Source organism: Pan troglodytes, chromosome 19 (assembly GCF_028858775.2).
Source record: "Pan troglodytes isolate AG18354 chromosome 19, NHGRI_mPanTro3-v2.0_pri, whole genome shotgun sequence".
NCBI lineage: Eukaryota > Metazoa > Chordata > Mammalia > Primates > Hominidae > Pan > Pan troglodytes.
This window is the reverse complement of record NC_072417.2, coordinates 14,293,771-14,311,876: the sequence shown is the minus strand read 5'-3', so window position 1 is coordinate 14,311,876 and position 18,106 is coordinate 14,293,771. Positions and strand designations below refer to the sequence as shown.

At 46.4% G+C, this 18,106-nt stretch overlaps 1 protein-coding gene across 1 annotated transcript in view; it reads left to right on the top strand.

Annotated features, from left to right (window-relative positions):
- Positions 1-18,106, top strand: part of ITGAE (integrin subunit alpha E) — an 85,513-nt gene that overhangs the window by 9,063 nt on the left and 58,344 nt on the right. Inside the window, exon 2 of the mRNA XM_009431609.5 lies at positions 12,889-13,009. Coding sequence (XP_009429884.4) covers positions 12,889-13,009 — 121 coding nt within the window. The remainder of the gene's footprint in view (positions 1-12,888; positions 13,010-18,106) is intronic.

Genomic DNA, 18,106 nt, shown 5'->3' with positions numbered 1-18,106 from the left:
ACAAGCTGAATGTATTTTGTGTTCCCCTTTTCATTTTTGTTGTCAAGGTATTTAAAGCCTGGCTGCTCAAAATGTGACCTGAGGACCAGCAGTGAGGGCATCGTCTGGGAGCTTGTTGGAACAGACTCCCAGCCCCATTCTGATTTATTATCTGCTGAGTCAGAATCTGCATTTTAACAAGATCTCCGATGACTCATTTGCACGCTAATGTTTCAGAAACAGTATTTTAAACCCCAAACATCGTGTCATTTCACTCCCAAAAACATGGACATTTTCATTTCTAAAGAACATGAAGGGCCGGGCGTGGTGGCTCACACCTGTAATCCCAGCACTTTGGGAGGCCGAGGCTGGTGGATCACCTGAGGTCAGGAGTTTGAAATCAGCCTGGCCAACATGGCGAAACCCCATCTCTACTAAAAGTACAAAAATTAGCCAGGCATGTTGGCACACCCCTTTAAGTAATCCCAGCTACTCAGGAGGCTGAGGCAGGAGAATCACTTGAATCCGGGAGACAGAGGTTGTAGTGAGCTGAGATCGCACCACTGCACTCCAGCCTGGGCAACAGAGTAAGACTCAGTCTCAAAAATAATAATAAAGAACGTGGACATTTTCTTAAATAGCCACAATGTCCTTACCACCTAACTAAATTAATTCTTTGGTATCATCTAATACCAAATACTTAGTCCATATACAAATCTCTCTGTCTCAAAATGTCTTTTTTTTTTTTTTTTTTTTTTGAGACGGAGTCTCGCTCTGTCGCCCAGGCTGGAGTGCAGTGGCGCGATCTCTGCTCACCGCAAGCTCTGCCTCCTGGGTTCACGCCATTCTCCTGCCTCAGCCTCCCAAGTAGCTGGGACTACAGGTGCCCACCACCACGCCCGGCTAATTTTTTTGTAGTTTTAGTAGAGACGGGGTTTCACCGTGTTAGCCAGGACGGTCTCGATCTCCTGACCTCGTGATCTGCCTGCCTCGGCCTCCCAAAGTGCTGGGATTACAGGCGTGAGCCACCATGCCCGGCCTCCAAATGTCTTTTTAACAGTTGGTTTGTTCAAAGCAAGATCTAAACAAGGTCCGCACATGACATGTGGTTGCTGTGGCTCTCCGTCTGGAGTGCACCCCCATCCCCATTTTCTGCTTTCATGCCTTTGATTTATGGCAGAGTTTGGTCACGTGTGTTACAGAATATCTACGTTCAGGATTTGTGTGTTTGCTTCCTCTTGGTGTGATTTGTCTTTTTATTCCCCAAACTGCCTGAAAACTGGAAGTTTAACGTCAGGTTTCAGTTCTGTGGCGAGCACACTCTAAGCAGTTGTGAGGATTTTGCCCCACTTCCTGCAGTTATTTCACCTCTTTTTCTTTTTTTTTTTTTTGGTGTGTGTGTGTGTGTGTGTGTTTGTTTGTTGAGACGGAGTCTTGCTCTGTCACCAGGCTGGAGTGCAGTGGTGCGATCTCGGCTCACTGCAACCTCCGCCTCCCAGGTTCAAGCGAGTCTCCTGCCTCAGCCTCCCAAGCAGCTAGGACTACAGGCATGCGCCACCACGCCCAGCTAATTTTTGTATTTTTAGTAGAGATAGGGTTTCACTGTGTTGGCTGGGCTGGTCTTGAACTCCTGACCTCAGGTGATCCACCCATGTCGGCCTCCCAAAATGCTGGGATTACAGGCCTGAGCCACTGTGCCTGGCCCTTCTTTTTCTTTGCTTTGCTGAAGTGTTTTAAAGCCTTGGTACTCAGAATGTGGTCTGAAGACCTGCAGTGTGGGTGTCCCTTAGAATCTTGTTGGAAATGCAGTCTTGGGCCCTTAGATCCTTCCTAGAGTGTCACACCAAGAAGGACTTATGCCTGGGAGGCCCACTCCTAGGGATGCTAAGATTGACTAGTGGGCTCAGGTGGTGTCAGCCTAATTGTAAAGTTAGTCTATCAGACTCTCATTTAGAAGTTTTACTTGTTGATGATCCTGGCCTGAATTAATTATTGTATTTCATTAGGGCTCACAAAATAGTTTGGTTCTATTATTCTTCCTACATTTATTAGTAATAATTTATCCATAAAAAAGACGTTTTTCATGCCATTTTTATAAGGGCCAGATGAACAAATGAAAAATAAATTTAAGGCTGGGTGAGGTGGCTCACGCCTGAAATCCCAGCACTTTGAGAGGCCAAGTGGGGGCAGATTACTTGAGATCAGGAGTTCAAGACCAGCCTGGCCAACAGAGTGAAACTCCATCTCTACAAAAAATACAAAATTTATCTGGGTGTGGTGGCACATGCCTGCAATCCCAGCTACAGGGGAGGTTGAGGCAGGAGAATCGCTTGAACCTGGGAGGCAGAGGTTGCAGTGAGCCGAGATTGCACCACTGCACTCCAGCCTGGGTGACAGAGCGAGACTCTGTCTCAAAAAACAAAAAACAAAAAAAAAAAGAGAGAAAGACAGAGAGGGAAGGGAGGGAGGGAGGGAGGGGGGAGGGAGGTAGGAAGGGAGGGAGGGAGGAAGGAAAATGTAAAAGACAAGAAGTACTTTTTCTCATTAACCAGGATGATTTGATGGCCCTGAAATGCACTTCATGTAGGAAAGGCAAGAAAAATGCTTAATACTTTTCCTTTAACAGTCAGTTTTCAGAGTAAAGAGATGGTGCCCTTTTTACTTCCATTGGTAGCAAATTTTCTTTTTCTTTCCTTTTTTTTGGAGACAGTCTTGCTTGGTCACTCAGGCTGGAGTGCTGTGGTGTGATCGAGGCTCACTGCAGCCTCTACTTCCTGGGCTCAAGTGATTCTCCCACCTCAGCCTCCCAAGTAGCTGGGACCACAGGCAGGCTCCACTGTGTGCAGCTAATTTTTTAATTTTTTTGTAGAAACGGAGTCTCACTGTATTGCCCAGGTCGGTCTTGAACTCCCAAGTGTAAGTGATCCTCCCACCTCAGCCTCCCAAAGTGCTGGGATTACAGGCGTGAGTCACCTTGATTTCTTTTGTTTTTATTTTTCTCTCTCTTGTAAATATCATGAACTTATGAAAGTTTTATATATTCAGTGTGTTTCACATACTTGTAATTCTTATTCTAAAAAATATTATTTTAATTATAATTATTTTTAAATAATTTTAATAATTATTTTTAAATAATTATTTTAATAATAATTATTATTTTTAATGTAGACTTTTAAAAAGTACAACATACAGAAAAACGGACAAATTTAGATCAGTAAATGTTCATATTAAGTCACACCCATATCAAGAAACAGAACAGGCTGGGCACAGTGGCTCACACCTGTAATCTCAGCACTTTGGGAGCCCAAGGTGGGAGGATCACCTGAACCTAGGAGTTCAAGACCAGCTTGAACAACACAGTGAAACCTCGCCTCTACCAAAAAAAAAAAAAAATTAGTCAGGTCTGGTGGCACAGGCCTATAGTCCCAGCTACTCGAAAGACTGAGGCAGGAAAACCACTTGAGCCCAGGAAGTTGAGGCTGCAGTGAGCTGTGATCACACCACTGCACTCCAGGCTGGGCAACAGAGTGACAGCCAGTCTCAAAAAGCAAAAAAGAAAGAAAACATACAATGTACAACCTTGGGGGCTAAAAAAATTTTTTTTGAACTTCATTAAACTTAAGAACATCTGTTTATCAAAAAAAAAAAAAAAAGGTAAGTGAGTGAAAAGGCAAACCACAGAACAAGAAAATAATTGCAACACAAATTGATAAAAGATTAACTTCAGAATATGTAAAGAATTTCTACAAATCAATAAGAAAAAGGCATGTCCACAAACAGAAAAAGGACATTTCACAAAAGAGATTATCAAAATAGTCAGGAATCTTGTAAGGAGACTTCAGACGTCAGAGAAAGGCAAATTAAAACCAGGTGTGGTGGCTCACACCTGTAATCCCAGCACTTTGGGAGGCCGAGACGGGTGGATCACCTGAGGTCAGGAGTTCGAGACCAGCCTGGCCAACATGGCGAAAAGCCCATCTCTACTAAAAATACAAAAATTACCTGGGCGTGGTGGCGGGCATCTGTAATTCCAGGTACTCAGGAGGCTGAGGCAGGAGAATCACTTGAACTCGAGAGGTGGAGATTGCAGTGAGCTGAGATTGCGCCATGGCACTCCAGCCTGGGCGACGGAGCAAAACTCCCTCTCAAAAAAAAAAAAAAAAGAGAAAACCATTTGGCAGTATCCACTAAAGCTGAACATATGCTTAACAGGATCCAGAAGTTCCACGGTTAGACATATGCCCAACAGGAATGTGTTCATATGGTCATGAAGACGTCTGCAAGACACTCATAGCAGGCCAGACACAGTGGCTCACACCTGGAAACCCAGGGCTTTGGTATGCCAGGACGGGAGGATTGCTTAAGGCCGGTGTATGAAATCAGCCTGGGCAACATAGCTAGACCCCACTGCTTTAATTCTTCATCAGATTAAAGAAATTCACAGCCGGGCGTGGTGGCTCACGCCTGTAATCCCAGCACTTTGGGAGGCTGAGGCGGGCGGATCACCTGAGGTCAGGAGTTCAAGACCAGCCTGGCCAACATGGGGAAACCCTGCCTCTAATAAAAATACAAAAATTAGCCGGGTGTGGTGGCACATGCCTGTAATCCCAGCTACTTGGGAGGCTGAGGCAGGAGAATTGCTTGAACCAGGGAGGCGGAGGTTGTAGTGAGCCGAGATCACACCACTGCACTCCAGCCTGGGCGACAGAGTGAGACTCCATCTCAAAAAAAAAAAGGAAAAAAAATTCCCTCTGATTCCTGGTTTGCTAGGACTTTTTATCAGAAATTAGTCTTGGATTTTGTCAGATGCCATTTTCTGCATCTATCATAATCATATGATTTTTAATCCTTTATTTCCTGTTGTAAGGAGTAAACTGATTATTTTAAATGTCAAACCACTCTTGCATTTCCGAAATGAACTCTGCTTGTTGTGATGTATCATGCTTTTTTTTTTTTTTTTTTTTGAGATGGAGTCTCGCTCTGTCACCAGGCTGGAGTGTAATGGCGTAATCTTGGCTGACTGCAACCTCCGCCTCCCGGGTTCAAGTGATCCTCCTGCCTCAGCCTCCCGAGTAGCTGGGACTACAGGTGTGCGCCACCACACCCAGCTAATTTTTGAATTTTTAGTAGAGATGGAGTTTCACCATGTTGGCCAGGATGGTCTCAATCTCTTGACCTCGTGATCCACTGGCCTTGGCCTCCCAAAGTGCTGGGATTACAGGCATGAGCCACTGTACCCGGCCGTATTATGCTTTTTATAATTCCCTGGATTTGATTTACTGGAATTTTGTGCAGCATTTTTGTATTTATGTTCGAGAGAGATGGTTGTTTCAATTTTCCTTTCATTTATTGTGCTTGCTGGATTTTAATATCAGTGTTATACTGGCTTCATAAAATGACTGAAAAATGTTTTCTCATTTTCTATTCTCTAAAACAGTTTATATAAACTTGGCATTATTTCTCTTTAAATGTTTGGAAAAATTAGTCAGTGAAGCTATCTGGGCATAGAGATCTCCCTAAGATTTTTAGTCATGGGTAAAATATCTTATTCAGGTGATATATTTCTTTTTTTGTTAGTTTTGGTGCATTTCTATTTCAAGGAATTTGTTCATTTCACCCAGATTGTCAAGTTTACTGGCATAAGGTTGGATATAACATCCTCTTACTTTTTTTTTTTTTTTTTTTTGAGATGGAGTCTCGCTCTGTCACCCAGGCTGGAGTGCAGTGGCGCAGTCTCGGCTCACTGCAAGCTCCGCCTCCTGGGTTCACGCCATTCTGCTGCCTGAGCCTCCCGAGTAGCTGGGACTACAGGCGCCCGCCACCACGCCCGGCTAATTTTTTGTATTTTTAGTAGAGACGGGGTTTCACCGTGTTAGCCAGAATGGTCTCGATCTCCTGACCTCGTGATCCGCCCGCCTCGGCCTCCCAAAGTTCTGGGATTACAGGAGTCAGCCACCTCGCCTGGCCCCTCTATTTTTTAAATGTCTTAGGATCTATTATGATGTCCCCCCTTTTTATTTTTTATTCATGTTGGTAATTTGTGTGTTCTCTTTTTTTTTTCTTGTTCAGTATTGCTAGTGATTTATCATTTTAAAAATCTTTTAAAAAAACTTCAGCATCATTAGTTTTCTCTACTGTAAGTTGGTTTGCTGTTTCATTGATACGTGTTCATATCTTTATTCCTTCCCGTACTTCCTTTGAATTTGCTATTCCACTGTGATTTTATCTTTCACCCTGGGTTATTTAGAAATGCATTGCTTAATTTTCACGAGGTTCAGATTTTTCTAGTCTTCCTTCCTTCCTTCCTTCCTTCCTTTCTTCCTTTCTTTCTTCTTTCCCAAGTCTCACTCTGTGCCTAGGCTGGAGTGCAGTGGCACAGTCTCGGCTCACTGCAAGCTCTGCCTCCCGGGTTCACACCATTCTCCTGCCTCAACCTCCCAAGTAGCTGGGATTACAGGCGCCCACCCCCACGCCCGGCTAATTTTTTGTATTTTTAGTAGAGACGGGGTTTCACCATGTTAGCCAGGATGGTCTCGATCTCCTGACCTCGTGATCCGCCCGCCTCGGCCTCCCAAAGTGCTGGGATTACAGGCGTGAGCCGCCGTGCCCCGCTGGTCTGCTTTTATAGTTGACATAAAAGGCTTGTTAAAGTGTTAAAGTCTCCCACTTTCATTGTAGTGTTTTGTATTTTTCCTTTTAATTCAGTCAATTTTTGCTTTTATATTTTGAAATGATGTTATTGGATAAATACAGATTTAAAATTGTCACGTCTTCCTAGTGAATCAAAAACAACATATTTGTGTGCACATATCTCCTTCCCTTCCTTATACAGAAGCTAGTGTCGTTTATACACTTGTCCTTCATGTAGTGATTTTAATTTCTTCCTGAAATCTACTGCTGAGTAAACAGCCATTAATTGGAAAAAATATTTGCATCAATTTCATTAAAAAAATTGTGATGCACTCCAGCTAACCAAAGATACTCAAATGACTTTTACTGTTAGGAAAATGTATTAATTGACCAATAAAACAAGTTTAGATAAATAAAAACAATACTTTGAATATAAAAATACAGTTTCCATATAAAATGTATTGTCATGAAGGTTTATTGGCCTCATTAAAAGAAGAAGACAAGATTTGACAGTGGGGGCTAGGCGCGGTGGCTCACGCCTGTAATCCCAGCACTTTGGGAGGCTGAGGCGGGCGGATCTCTTGAGGTCAGGACGAGTAGAAGACCAGCCTGGCCAACATGGTGAAACCTCGCCTCTACTAATAATACGAAAATTAGCTGGGCGTGGTGGCGGGCGCCTGTAATCCCAGCTACTCCGGAGACTGAGGCAGGAGAATTGCTTGAACCCAAGAGCCAGAGGTTGCGGTGAGCCAAGATCGCGCCACCGCACTCGAGCTTGGGCGACAGAGTGAGACTCCATCTCAAAAAAATAAAAATAAAAAATAAAGTCATAGCAAAAGTTGCAGAGAAACACCTTGAGGGCAAAATAAATACTGAACCCAAAAGCACTTCCAAACACATGGAAATAGGCTGTGCGCTCATCCGACTTCAGAATCATAGAATCTTCAGCCCTCTCAATCGACATACATAAGAAAAGCAGGCATATGGGATTTATCCAAACATGACATGCAACGCAGATTTGTTCCATATGATATTGTTGGACTAGAAACTGTTACATAGTAAGTAAATGGGTGAGTGTGTCTTCCCGTGAGAGTGCGATGTCAAATGTCATTCCTTATATCATGTTTACTCAGTGTATTTAGAGATGAAAAAGTCACTAAACCAAAAAAAGGAGTGTTGCCAAGAAGTTGTATAGCTTTTCAGGAGTGTTTATGGCAAAAGTCGTTAATTGAACAGTAATTGAACAGGTAAGTCTGTAAACTGGACTTCACCTTGCTTTTTTCCCATGTAAATGTAGATTAGAGATGGGAGCAGTGGCTCACACCTGTAATCCCAGCACGTTGAGCGGCTGAATCACCTGAGGTCAGGAGTTCGAGACCAGCCTGGCCAACACGGTGAAAACCTATCTCTACTAAAAATACAAAAATTAGCTGGGGGTGGTGGTGTGTACCTGCAATCCCGGCTACTTGGGAGGCTGAGGCAGGAGAATCGCTTGATCTTGGGAGGCGAAGGTGGCAGTGAGCTGAGATTGCACCATTGCACTCTAGCGTGGGCGACAAGAGCAAAACTCCATCTCAAAAAAAAAAAAAAAAAGTACACACACACACACACACACTAGAGATTTAAGCAATGGAGTGGCATGGTCAGACCATGCTTCTTTTTTTTTTTTTTTGAGACCGAGTCTCACTCTCTCACCCAGGCTGGAGTGCAATGGCGCGATGTCAGTTCACCGCAACCTGTGCCTCCCAGGTTCAAGCGATTCTCCCTTGTCAGCCTCTCCCGAGTAGCTGGGATTATAGGCACCCGCCACCATGCCCGGCTAATTTTTGTATTTTTAGTAGAGACAGGGTTTCACCACATTGGTCAGGCTGGTCTCAAACTCCTGACCTCAGGTGATCCACCCGCCTCAGCCTCCCAAAGTGTTGGGATTACAGGCATGAGCCACCGTGCCCGGCCCAGACCATGCTTTTAAAAAATCTTTCTAGCGTCTGGTGTGGAGAGGATGTATCCAGAAGTACAAGTCTTGAAAGAGGCCAGGAGACTAACGTGTCCAAGCAAAAGACAATGAGGTCAGTGGGGCAGAGCTGAGTCCTGACAGAGGCCCAAATGTGCATGTGAATTCTGAGGATGATAAAGGTAGCATTTCCAAACTATGGGGTAAAGGGAGCTACTCAACAAATAATGATGAGACATTTCAACTGTGGGAAAAAAGTAAAGTTGTATCCCTATTTCACTCCAAATGTAAAAATAAAATCCAGATGGACAAAAGGTTCGAACATAAGAAATTAAAGAAGAGACCGGGCCTTGGCTCACGCCTGTAATCCCAGCACTTTGGGAGGCTGAGGCGGGCGGATCACCTGAGGTCAGGAGTTCAAGACCAGCCTGGCCAACATGGTGAAACCCCGTCTCTACTAAAATACAAAATTAGCCGGGCATGATGGCGGGTGCCTGTAATCCCAGCTATTCGGGAGGCTCAGGAGGCTCAGATGGGAGAATCCCTTGAACCCGGGAGATGGTGGTTGCAGTGAGCCGAGATAGCGCCACTGCACTCCAGCCTGGGCGGCTCAGCGAGACTTTATCTCAAAAAAAAAAAAAAAGAAAGAAAGAAAAAAGAAATGAAAGAAGAAAAAAATATATAGAAGGAAACATGAGTGGATGAAAAGAAATAGCCTGAGTGGAGGAGCATGACCCGAAGCTGAAGTCATAAAGGAAAAACAATATGACAACATCAAAAAACGTAGTTGTGGGGGAAAACAGCATATGCAAGACAAACAGCTGCGTGAGAAGCGGCATCTATAACACATTGCCTGTTTCTCTTGGATAGAGAAAAGCTCTTACAAATAAATAAGAAAGTAATATCGTTTCATGAAAATGAATAATGTACATGAGTAGGCAGTAAACAAACTTACAAAAAGAGACTTGACCTCACTCATAATTTAAAAATAGTTTTGGGGCTGAGCTTGTTGGCTGACGCCTATAATCCCAGCACTTGAGGAGGCTGAGATGGGAGGATTACTTGAGCCCAGGAGTTGGAGACCAGCCTGGGCAACATAGTGAGACACCATCTCTACAAAAAATTTTTTAAAAATTAGCCAGGCCTGCTGGTGCGCATCTGTGGTCCCAGGTACTTGAGAGGCTGAGGCGGGAGGATGGATTAAGCCCTGGAGGTAAAGACTGTAGGGAACCATGATCATGCCACTGCACTCCAGCCAGGGCAACAGAGTGAGATCTTGTCTCAATAAAATAAAAAGTAAAAAATATTTGGGAGGCTGAGGCGGGGGGATCATCTGAAGTCGGGAGTTCGAGACCAGCTTAACCAAAATGGAGAAACTCCGTCTCTACTGAAAATACAAAAATTGGCCGGGTGCAGTGGCTCACGCCTGTAATCCCAGCACTTTGGGAGGCCGAGGTGGGCGGATCAGCTGAGGTCAGGAGTTCGAAACTAGCCTGACCAACATGGAGAAACCCCATCTCTACTAAAAATACAAAATTAGGCCAGGCGCGGTGGCTCACGCCTGTAATCCCAGCACTTTGGGAGGCCGAGGTGGGCGGATCACGAGGTCAGGAGATCGAGACCAACCTGGCTTAACACGGTGAAACCCCCTCTCTACTAAAAATACAAAAAATTAGCTGGGCAGGCGCCTGTAGTCACAGCTACTCAGGAGGCTGAGGCAGGAGAATGGTGTGAACCTGGGAGGCAAAGCTTGCAGTGAGCTGAGATCGCGCCTCTGCGCTCCAGCCTGGGTGACAGAGTGCGACTCCATTTCCAAAAAAAAAAAAAAACAAATAAACAAAAAAACCAAAAATTAGCCGGACATGGTGGCACATGACTGTAATCCCAGCTACTCGGGAGGCTGAGGCAGGAGAATCGCTTGAACCTGGGAGGCAGAGGTTGCGGTGAGCCGAGATCATGCCACTGCACTCCAGCCTGGGTGACAGGAGCGAAACTCCATCTCAAAAAAAAATAATAATTTTGGAACAAGATGATGATATACTCTTAAAACAAGGATGAAAATGTCTTCACAGTCAGTCCAGGCAACACTGGGGGAGATAAACCTTCTTCCATGCTGTCGTTGGAGTATGAATTGGCAAAACCTCTTTGGGAGGTAATCTATCAATATCTATTTTTCCCCAAAAAATTTTAAATGAAAAATTTCAAATATATAGAAAAGTTGAAAAATTATACAGTGGACAACCACATCACTACACTTAAATTTGACAATTGTCAACACTTTTGAGTGTTTCTTTTATCACGTATATCTATCTACCCATCCAGCAAGCCATCTTATATTTTGATGCATTTTAAAGTAAATTGCACGCTGGATGTGGTGGCTCACACCTGTAATCCCAGCACTTTGGGAGGCCAAGGCAGGTGGATCACTTGAGGTCAGGAGTTCGAAACCAGCTCGGTCAACATTGTGAAACCCTGTCTCTACTAAAAATACAAAAAATTAGCTGGGCATGGTGGCGGACGCCTGTAATCCCAGCTATGTGGGAGGCTGAGACAGGAGAATCGCTTGAACCCGGGACACAGAAGTTGTAGTGAGCCAAGATTGCACCACTGCACTCCAGCCTGGGCGACAGAGCAAGACCCCATCTCAAAAAAAAAAAAGAAATTAATAAAAATAAATTGCTGACTTAAGTATAATTCAACTCTAAACATTTCAGCATACATATCAACAAAATGTGTTTGTGCTTCTTCTTTAAGGTAATATTTACATACAGTGACATGCACAAATTCTAAGTGGACCATTCATTGAGTGTGTTTTGACACATGCACACCTTGATAATTCAAACACCTATCAAGATATAGAATATTTTCATCATTCCAGAAAGTTCCTTCTAGTCCCTTCCCAGTTAGTCCCATCCTCTCAAGCATTTTTTTTTTTTTACTATAGATTAGTTTTGCTGGTTCTAGAACCTCATATAAAAGGAGTTATACAATATGATTTTTGTTGCCTTAGCTTAACAAATCTGCTGTGCTCTGTTTGAATTCCCTTTCCCTACATCAGGGTCATAAAATTCCTCCAGAAAGAAAGCTGAGGGTAACGACAGGGCTCGTGTTATTTGTCCATGTTTTCTAGAGATCACTGTCCTGCTCTGCCGATTGTCAAATGTCTGAAAACGTTTTATAGGTTTTGTCCAGGATTCTAGTTGTTTATGGTGAAAGAATTAGTCCAGTACCAATGATTTCTTCATGGAAAGGCCAAATAAGGGACACTTTGAGAACCAATATAGTGATAACAGATTATTAACCATTGAATAAGATAGAATTCATGAGCCTATTCTGCTGTAAATAAAAAAAATCACACATAAATGAGAAGAAAGAAGGAAGACCTAAGGCTTCTGTCACTCAGCATAATGATATTTGTTGTTGTTGTTTTGAGACGGAGTCTTGCTCTGTTGCTCAGTGCAGTGGTGCAATCTCGGCTCACTGCAACCTCTGCCTCCCAGGTTTAAGCAATTCTCCTGCCTCAGCCTTCTGAGTAGCTGGGATTACAGGAACGTGCCACCGCGCCCGGCTAATTTTTGCGTTTTTTGTAGAGACAGGGTTTCATCATGTTGGCCAGGCTGGTCTCGAACTCCTGACCTCAAGTGATCCAGCCGCCTCGGCCTCCCAAAGTGCTGGGATTACAGGCATGAGCCACTGGCGTGCGGCCAGCATAATGATTTTTGGGATTCATCACACTGCTGTATCTGTTGTTGACTCCTCTTTACTCCTGAGTAGGATTCTACTGTAGGAATATACCACAGTGGGCTTTTCCAGTCTCCTGTTGATGGACATTCGGGTTGTTTGCAGTTTGGGGCTCTTCCGAATAAAGCTGGTATAAAACATTCTTGTGCAGGCAGTTTTGGGGATACGTTTTCTCGTGGGTCGCTTGAAGGGGGTACATAGAACATACACAGGCCCTCTTCCTGGGGCTCACAGTCTACTGTAACTTCAGTACAAGACGCAGTGACGTGAGTACATGCTGTGTGTCAGGTGCAGAAATGACAGTAAGAGGTGTGAGGAGGTGGGAAGTGCTTCTTTGGGGAGATCTAGGGGCGGCTTCTTGGAGGAGGGGGGCTCGGGTACTGGTACAGCTTGGTTTAGTAGGAGGATCAGAGGCTCTGGGTCAGAGACACCTGCGTCTAGTCTTTCTCTCTCACACACACATAAAGATCCCTGGGCAGTCTCACTTTTCTCAGCTGTAAAACGGGGTTCATGACACCACAGGATTTGCTGGAATAACGGGAGTAAAAGGCCTCTTTCATTAAACGCTCCTCTTTTCCCTGCAGGCCTGGCCCTGCTGGCCGCTTTCAATGTGGATGTGGCCCGGCCCTGGCTTACACCCAATGGAGGTGCCCCTTTCGTGCTCAGCTCCCTTCTGCACCAAGACCCCAGCACCAACCAGACCTGGTGAGTAGGGCCGGTGGGCAAGAGGCCTTCAGACTGAGGGGCTTCCAGGGAATCTGAGATGCGCCCCAGAGACGGCCATGGCAGCCCACCCCACCCCACCGTCAGGAGAGGAACTCCTTTCTCTTTCAGAAGGGCATGCAGGAGAAAGAGAGAAGGCGTGAGAGAGGCTGTGGGCATCGGGCTGGTCTGTGGGGTCCACGGAACCCCAGCCTCACGCCTCACTGGGCCTCTCCCTGCTCCATTGCCCAGGGGGAGGATGGACTTAAAGACAATTTTAGTGGCCGGGCGCGGTGGCTCACGCCTGTAATCCCAGCACTTTGGGAGGCCGAGGCGGGCGGATCACGAGGTCAGGAGATTGAGACCATCCTGGCTAACACGGTGAAACCCCGTCTCTACTAAAAAATAGAAAAAATTAGCCAGGCGAGGAGGCGGGCGCCTGTAGTCCCAGCTACTCGGGAGGCTGAGGCAGGAGAATGGCGTGAACCCGGGAGGCGGAGCTTGCAGTGAGCCGAGATCACGCCACTGCACTCCAGCCTGGGCGACAGAGCGAGACTCCATCTCAAAACAAAACAAAACAAAAAGACAATTTTAAAATAAAGCATATTGAGGCTCTTTTGTTCCTTATGGAAGTAACACATGTTCAATATAGAACATTTGGAAACAAAAAATAACAAAGAAAAAACTGGGCCTGGCAGCATGGCTCACGCCTGTAATCTCAACACTTTGGGAGGCTGAAGCTGGAGGATTGCTTGAGGCCAGGAGTTCAAGACCACCCTGGGCAACATAGTGAGGCCCCCCAACTCAAAAAAAACCCAAAAACTATCTGGGCATGGTGGTGCCCTCCTGTAGTCTCAGCTACTTGGGAGGCTGAGGCAGGAGGACCACTTGGGCCCGGAGGTCGAGGCTGTAGGGAGCCGTGATTGCACCACTGCACTCCGGCCTGTCTCCAGAACAAAAACCCTGAAACTATGAGGCACAAGCGTGTACTGGTAAGAGGCAGGCTGTGGCTCTGGCAGCCAGGGTTCAGTGGCAGCTTCACCGTGGATTTGCCGCATAGCCTGAGCAAGGTGCTCGGGCCTGAGCTTCAGTTTCCCTTCTCTGCCGTCAGCGTGGGGATCTACCTACTTCACAGGATTGTCGCAAAGACTATTTGAGATAATGCATGTAAAGGGCTTAGCACAGGTTCTGCCGGGTGCGGTGGCTCACGCCTGTAATCCCAGCACTTTGGGAGGCCGAGGCGGGCGGATCATTTGAGGTCAGGAGTTGGAGACCAGCCTGGCCAACATGGTGAAACCCCGTCTCTACTAAAAATACAAAAATTATCTGGGCGTGGTGGTACACGCGCGTAGTCCCAGCTACTCGGGAGGCTGAGGCAGGAGAATTGCTTGAACCTGGGAGGTGGAGGTTGCAGTGAGCCAAGATCGTGCCATTGCACTACAGCCTGGGCGACAGAGCAAGACTCCGTCTCAAAAAAAAAAAAAAAAAAAAAAGGGCTTAGCACAATTTCTGGCCACATTAATGCTCAATAAACATTACTTTACATTTTTTAAATATCATCTATACCCACCTATTAGATAAGCAAAATGTAAAATCTGCCAACATTGCTGGTAAGGTTGCGGTGAAACAGGGACGTGTGGGAGTGTGAATTGCGATCACCACCTTGGAGAGCAATTTTGCTGTATCTGGTAAAGCTGAGGATGCACGTGGCCTCTGACAATTCCACTCCCCGATCCCAGCTCTAGAGAAATTCTCAGACACATATAAAAATGTTTGTGTGCCGGGCGCAGTGGCTTACACCTGTAATCCCAGCACTTTGGGAGGCCGAGGCCGGTGGATCACCTGAGGTCAGGAATTCGAGACCTAGGCTGGCCAACCTGGCAAAACCCCGTCTCCACTAAAGATACAAAAAAAAAAAAAATTAGCTGGGTGTGGTGGCGGGCGCCTGTAATCCCAGGTTCTTGGGAGGCTGAGGCAGGAGAATTGCTTGAACCCAGGAGGTGGAGGCTGCAGTGAGCCGAGATCGTGCCATTGCACTCCAGCCTGGGTGACGGAGCGAGACTCTGTCTCAGAAAAAGAAAAACAAACAAAAAATGTTTGTGGTAGCATTGTTTGGAATCATGAAAGACTGGCAATATTCCTCTTAGGAAAATGGGAAAAATACTGATATGACTCATGCAATGCAATACTAAAAGCAGATCCCCTGAATGAAGCCAGTGCAATGGTTGTTTACCTGGATCCATCTGGAAACATACCGTGAGTTGAAAAAGGCAAGTTGTAGAATTTAATATACAAAGGTTGGCAGGTGCAGTGGCTCACCTGTAATCCCAGCACTTTGGGAGGTCAAGGTGGGTGGATCACATGAGCCCAGGAGTTCGAGACCAGCCTGGGTAACATAGTGAGACCCTGTCTACAAAAAATATAAAAAAATCAGCCGGATATGGTGGCTTAAGCCTGTAGTCCGTCCCAGCTACTTGGGAGGCTGAAGTGAGAGACCTGCCTGAGCCCGGGGGCGGGTGGGTCGAGGCTGCAGTGAGCCGCGATTGTGCCACTGCGCTTCAGCCTGGGTGACAGAACGAGACCCTGTCTCAAAAAAAAAAAAAAGCAAGTAAGTAAAATATGCATTCCCTCAGATGGCGATGGTGGCCGCGTGCTGATGTAGGAGTGTGTCTGCAGTTAGGAGCAGCTCTGGTGGAAAGGGTCATGAGACCTGAGGCTCATTTCAATTTCCCATGTGTCACCAAAATGACTTTTATTTCTTTACCTATTATTTATTTATTGGAGACAGAGTCTTGCTCTGTCACCCAGGCTGGGGTGCAGTGGTGTAATCTCAGCTCACTGCAACCTCTGCCTCCCGGGTTCAAGTGATCCTCCTGCCTCAGCCTCCTGAGTAGCTGGGATTACAGGCGCCCACCACCACGCCCGGCTAATTTTTTGTATTTTTAGTAGAAACAGGGTTTCGCCACGTTGGCCAGGATGGTCTTGAACTCCTGACCTCAAATGATCTGCCCACTTCGGCCTCCCAAAGTGCTGGGATTACAGGCGTGAGCCACCGCACCTGGCCCCAAAATGACTTCTAGAGCTGTGTTGTTTTAAAGCCAGATCTGGTCAAGGTTTATGTATTACGTATTGCTGTTATGTCTCTGTCATTGATTTCAATCCAAAGCAGTGATTTCTCCCCCATTTTTTTCTGGGTGGTCATAGGGCTTTTCCTGTGCATACTCTCCCACTGAGCGGGCCCAGCCTAGGACGGTTACCTCCTCATCCCACCCCAGCCCACCAGACTGCTTTCAGTGGTCAGGGGTTTCCTTCACACCCAGCACACAGGAGCAAGTGAGCCCAGGGTTCAAACAGGTACTGGGGCAGAGCCAGGTGAGGAGCTCAGGGTTCCTGGCTGGGCAGGGCGGGAGCTTTGCTTGATAGAGGATGGGTGGGCAGTGGTGGCTCCCGAAGCAGCCTCATAGGCCCTGGGACTTGGGCCTTGACCCTGACAGCCAGGCAGACTTGGATCCTGTGATATTGTGAAATGTATATTTGACATTCCAAGACTGAATATATATTTTACAATATAACAAATAAAAATATATTTGGTCTCAAAATAAACATTTGGTCCCATTATCTGGCATACACGCCTAAAATCTCTGGAATCTCCAAAGTAATAAATGTCTTTTTCTTTGTTAATGAGTTGACGGGGGACCGGCAGCCCCCAGATAGCTTCAAAATGGGGGCTGGTCACTGGAGAGAACCAGGCACGATCAGAGGGTTGGGACTTTCAGCCCCACACCCCTCTTCTGGGAGAGAAGGGCTGAAGGTTTAGTTGATCACCAGCAGTCAATGATTCAATCAGTCATGCCTATGTAATGAGGCCTCCATAAAACTCAAAAGGACAGGGTTTGGGGAGCTTCTGGGTAGCAGAACATGTGGAAGTTTCTGGAGGGTGGCCCCCGAGAGGGCATGGAAGCTTTGCCCCTCACCCCCACTTTGCCTTATGCATCTCATCTGTATCCTTTGTAATATCTTTTTTTTTTCTTTTTGAGGCAGAGTCTTGCTCTGCCACCCAGGCTGGAGTGTGGTGGCATGCTCTCGGCTCACTGCAACCACTGGGTTCAAGTGATTCTCCTGCCTCAGCCTCCCTAGTAGCTGAGATTACAGGCGCCCGCCACCATGCCCATCTGAGTTTTGTATTTTTAGTAGAGACGGGGTTTCACCAATGTTGGCCAGGCTGGTCTCGAACTCCTGACCTCGTGATCCGCCCGCCTCAGCCTCCCAAAGTGCTGGGATTACAGGCATGAGCCAAGGCACCTGGCCTGTAATATCCTTTATAATAAACCAGTAAATGTCAGTAAGTGCTTCTCTGAGTTCTCTGAGCCACTCTAGCAAATTAAGCCCAAGGAAAGGGTCACAGAAACCCTGATATATTTGTTTGGTCAAAAGCACAGGTAAAATAACTGGTGGCTTGTGATTGGCCTCGGAAGTTGGGGACAGTCTTGTGGGACTGAGACCTCGACCTGTGAGGTCTGATGCTACCTCCAGGTGGAGCATGTCGGAATTGAGTTGAACGTGAGGACCTTCAGCTGGAGCTGGTTGCCGAAGGACTGCTTGCCCCGTGTGGAGGGAAAACCCCACCCACCTGGGGTCACTGGACTGTTCTGTGTTGTGAGAGCTGCAGGGGAAACAGAGCTCGACGTTTCCTACATCATTAGAGAGTCCTTTCTGGATCCTGGTTTCATCAGTGCAGTCAAAAGTCTGGTCACTGCCAGGTGCGGTGGCTCACGCCTGTAATCCCAGCACTTTGGGAGGCTGAGGCGGGCAGATCACTTGAGGTCAGGAGTTTGAGATCAGCCTGGCCAATAGGCTGAAGCCCCGTCCCTACTAAAAATACAAAAATTATCTGGGCATGGTGGTGCGCACCTGTAGTCCCAGCTGCTTGGGAGGCTGAGGCAGGAGAATGGCATGAACGCGGGAGGCGGAGCTTGCAGTGAGCCGAGATGGCGCCACTGCACTCCAGCCTGGGCGACAGAACGAGACTCCGTCTCAAAAAAAAAAAAAAGTCTGCTCACCATTAGATTTAAGTGGTAAGGATGGGGCCAATTCATTCAT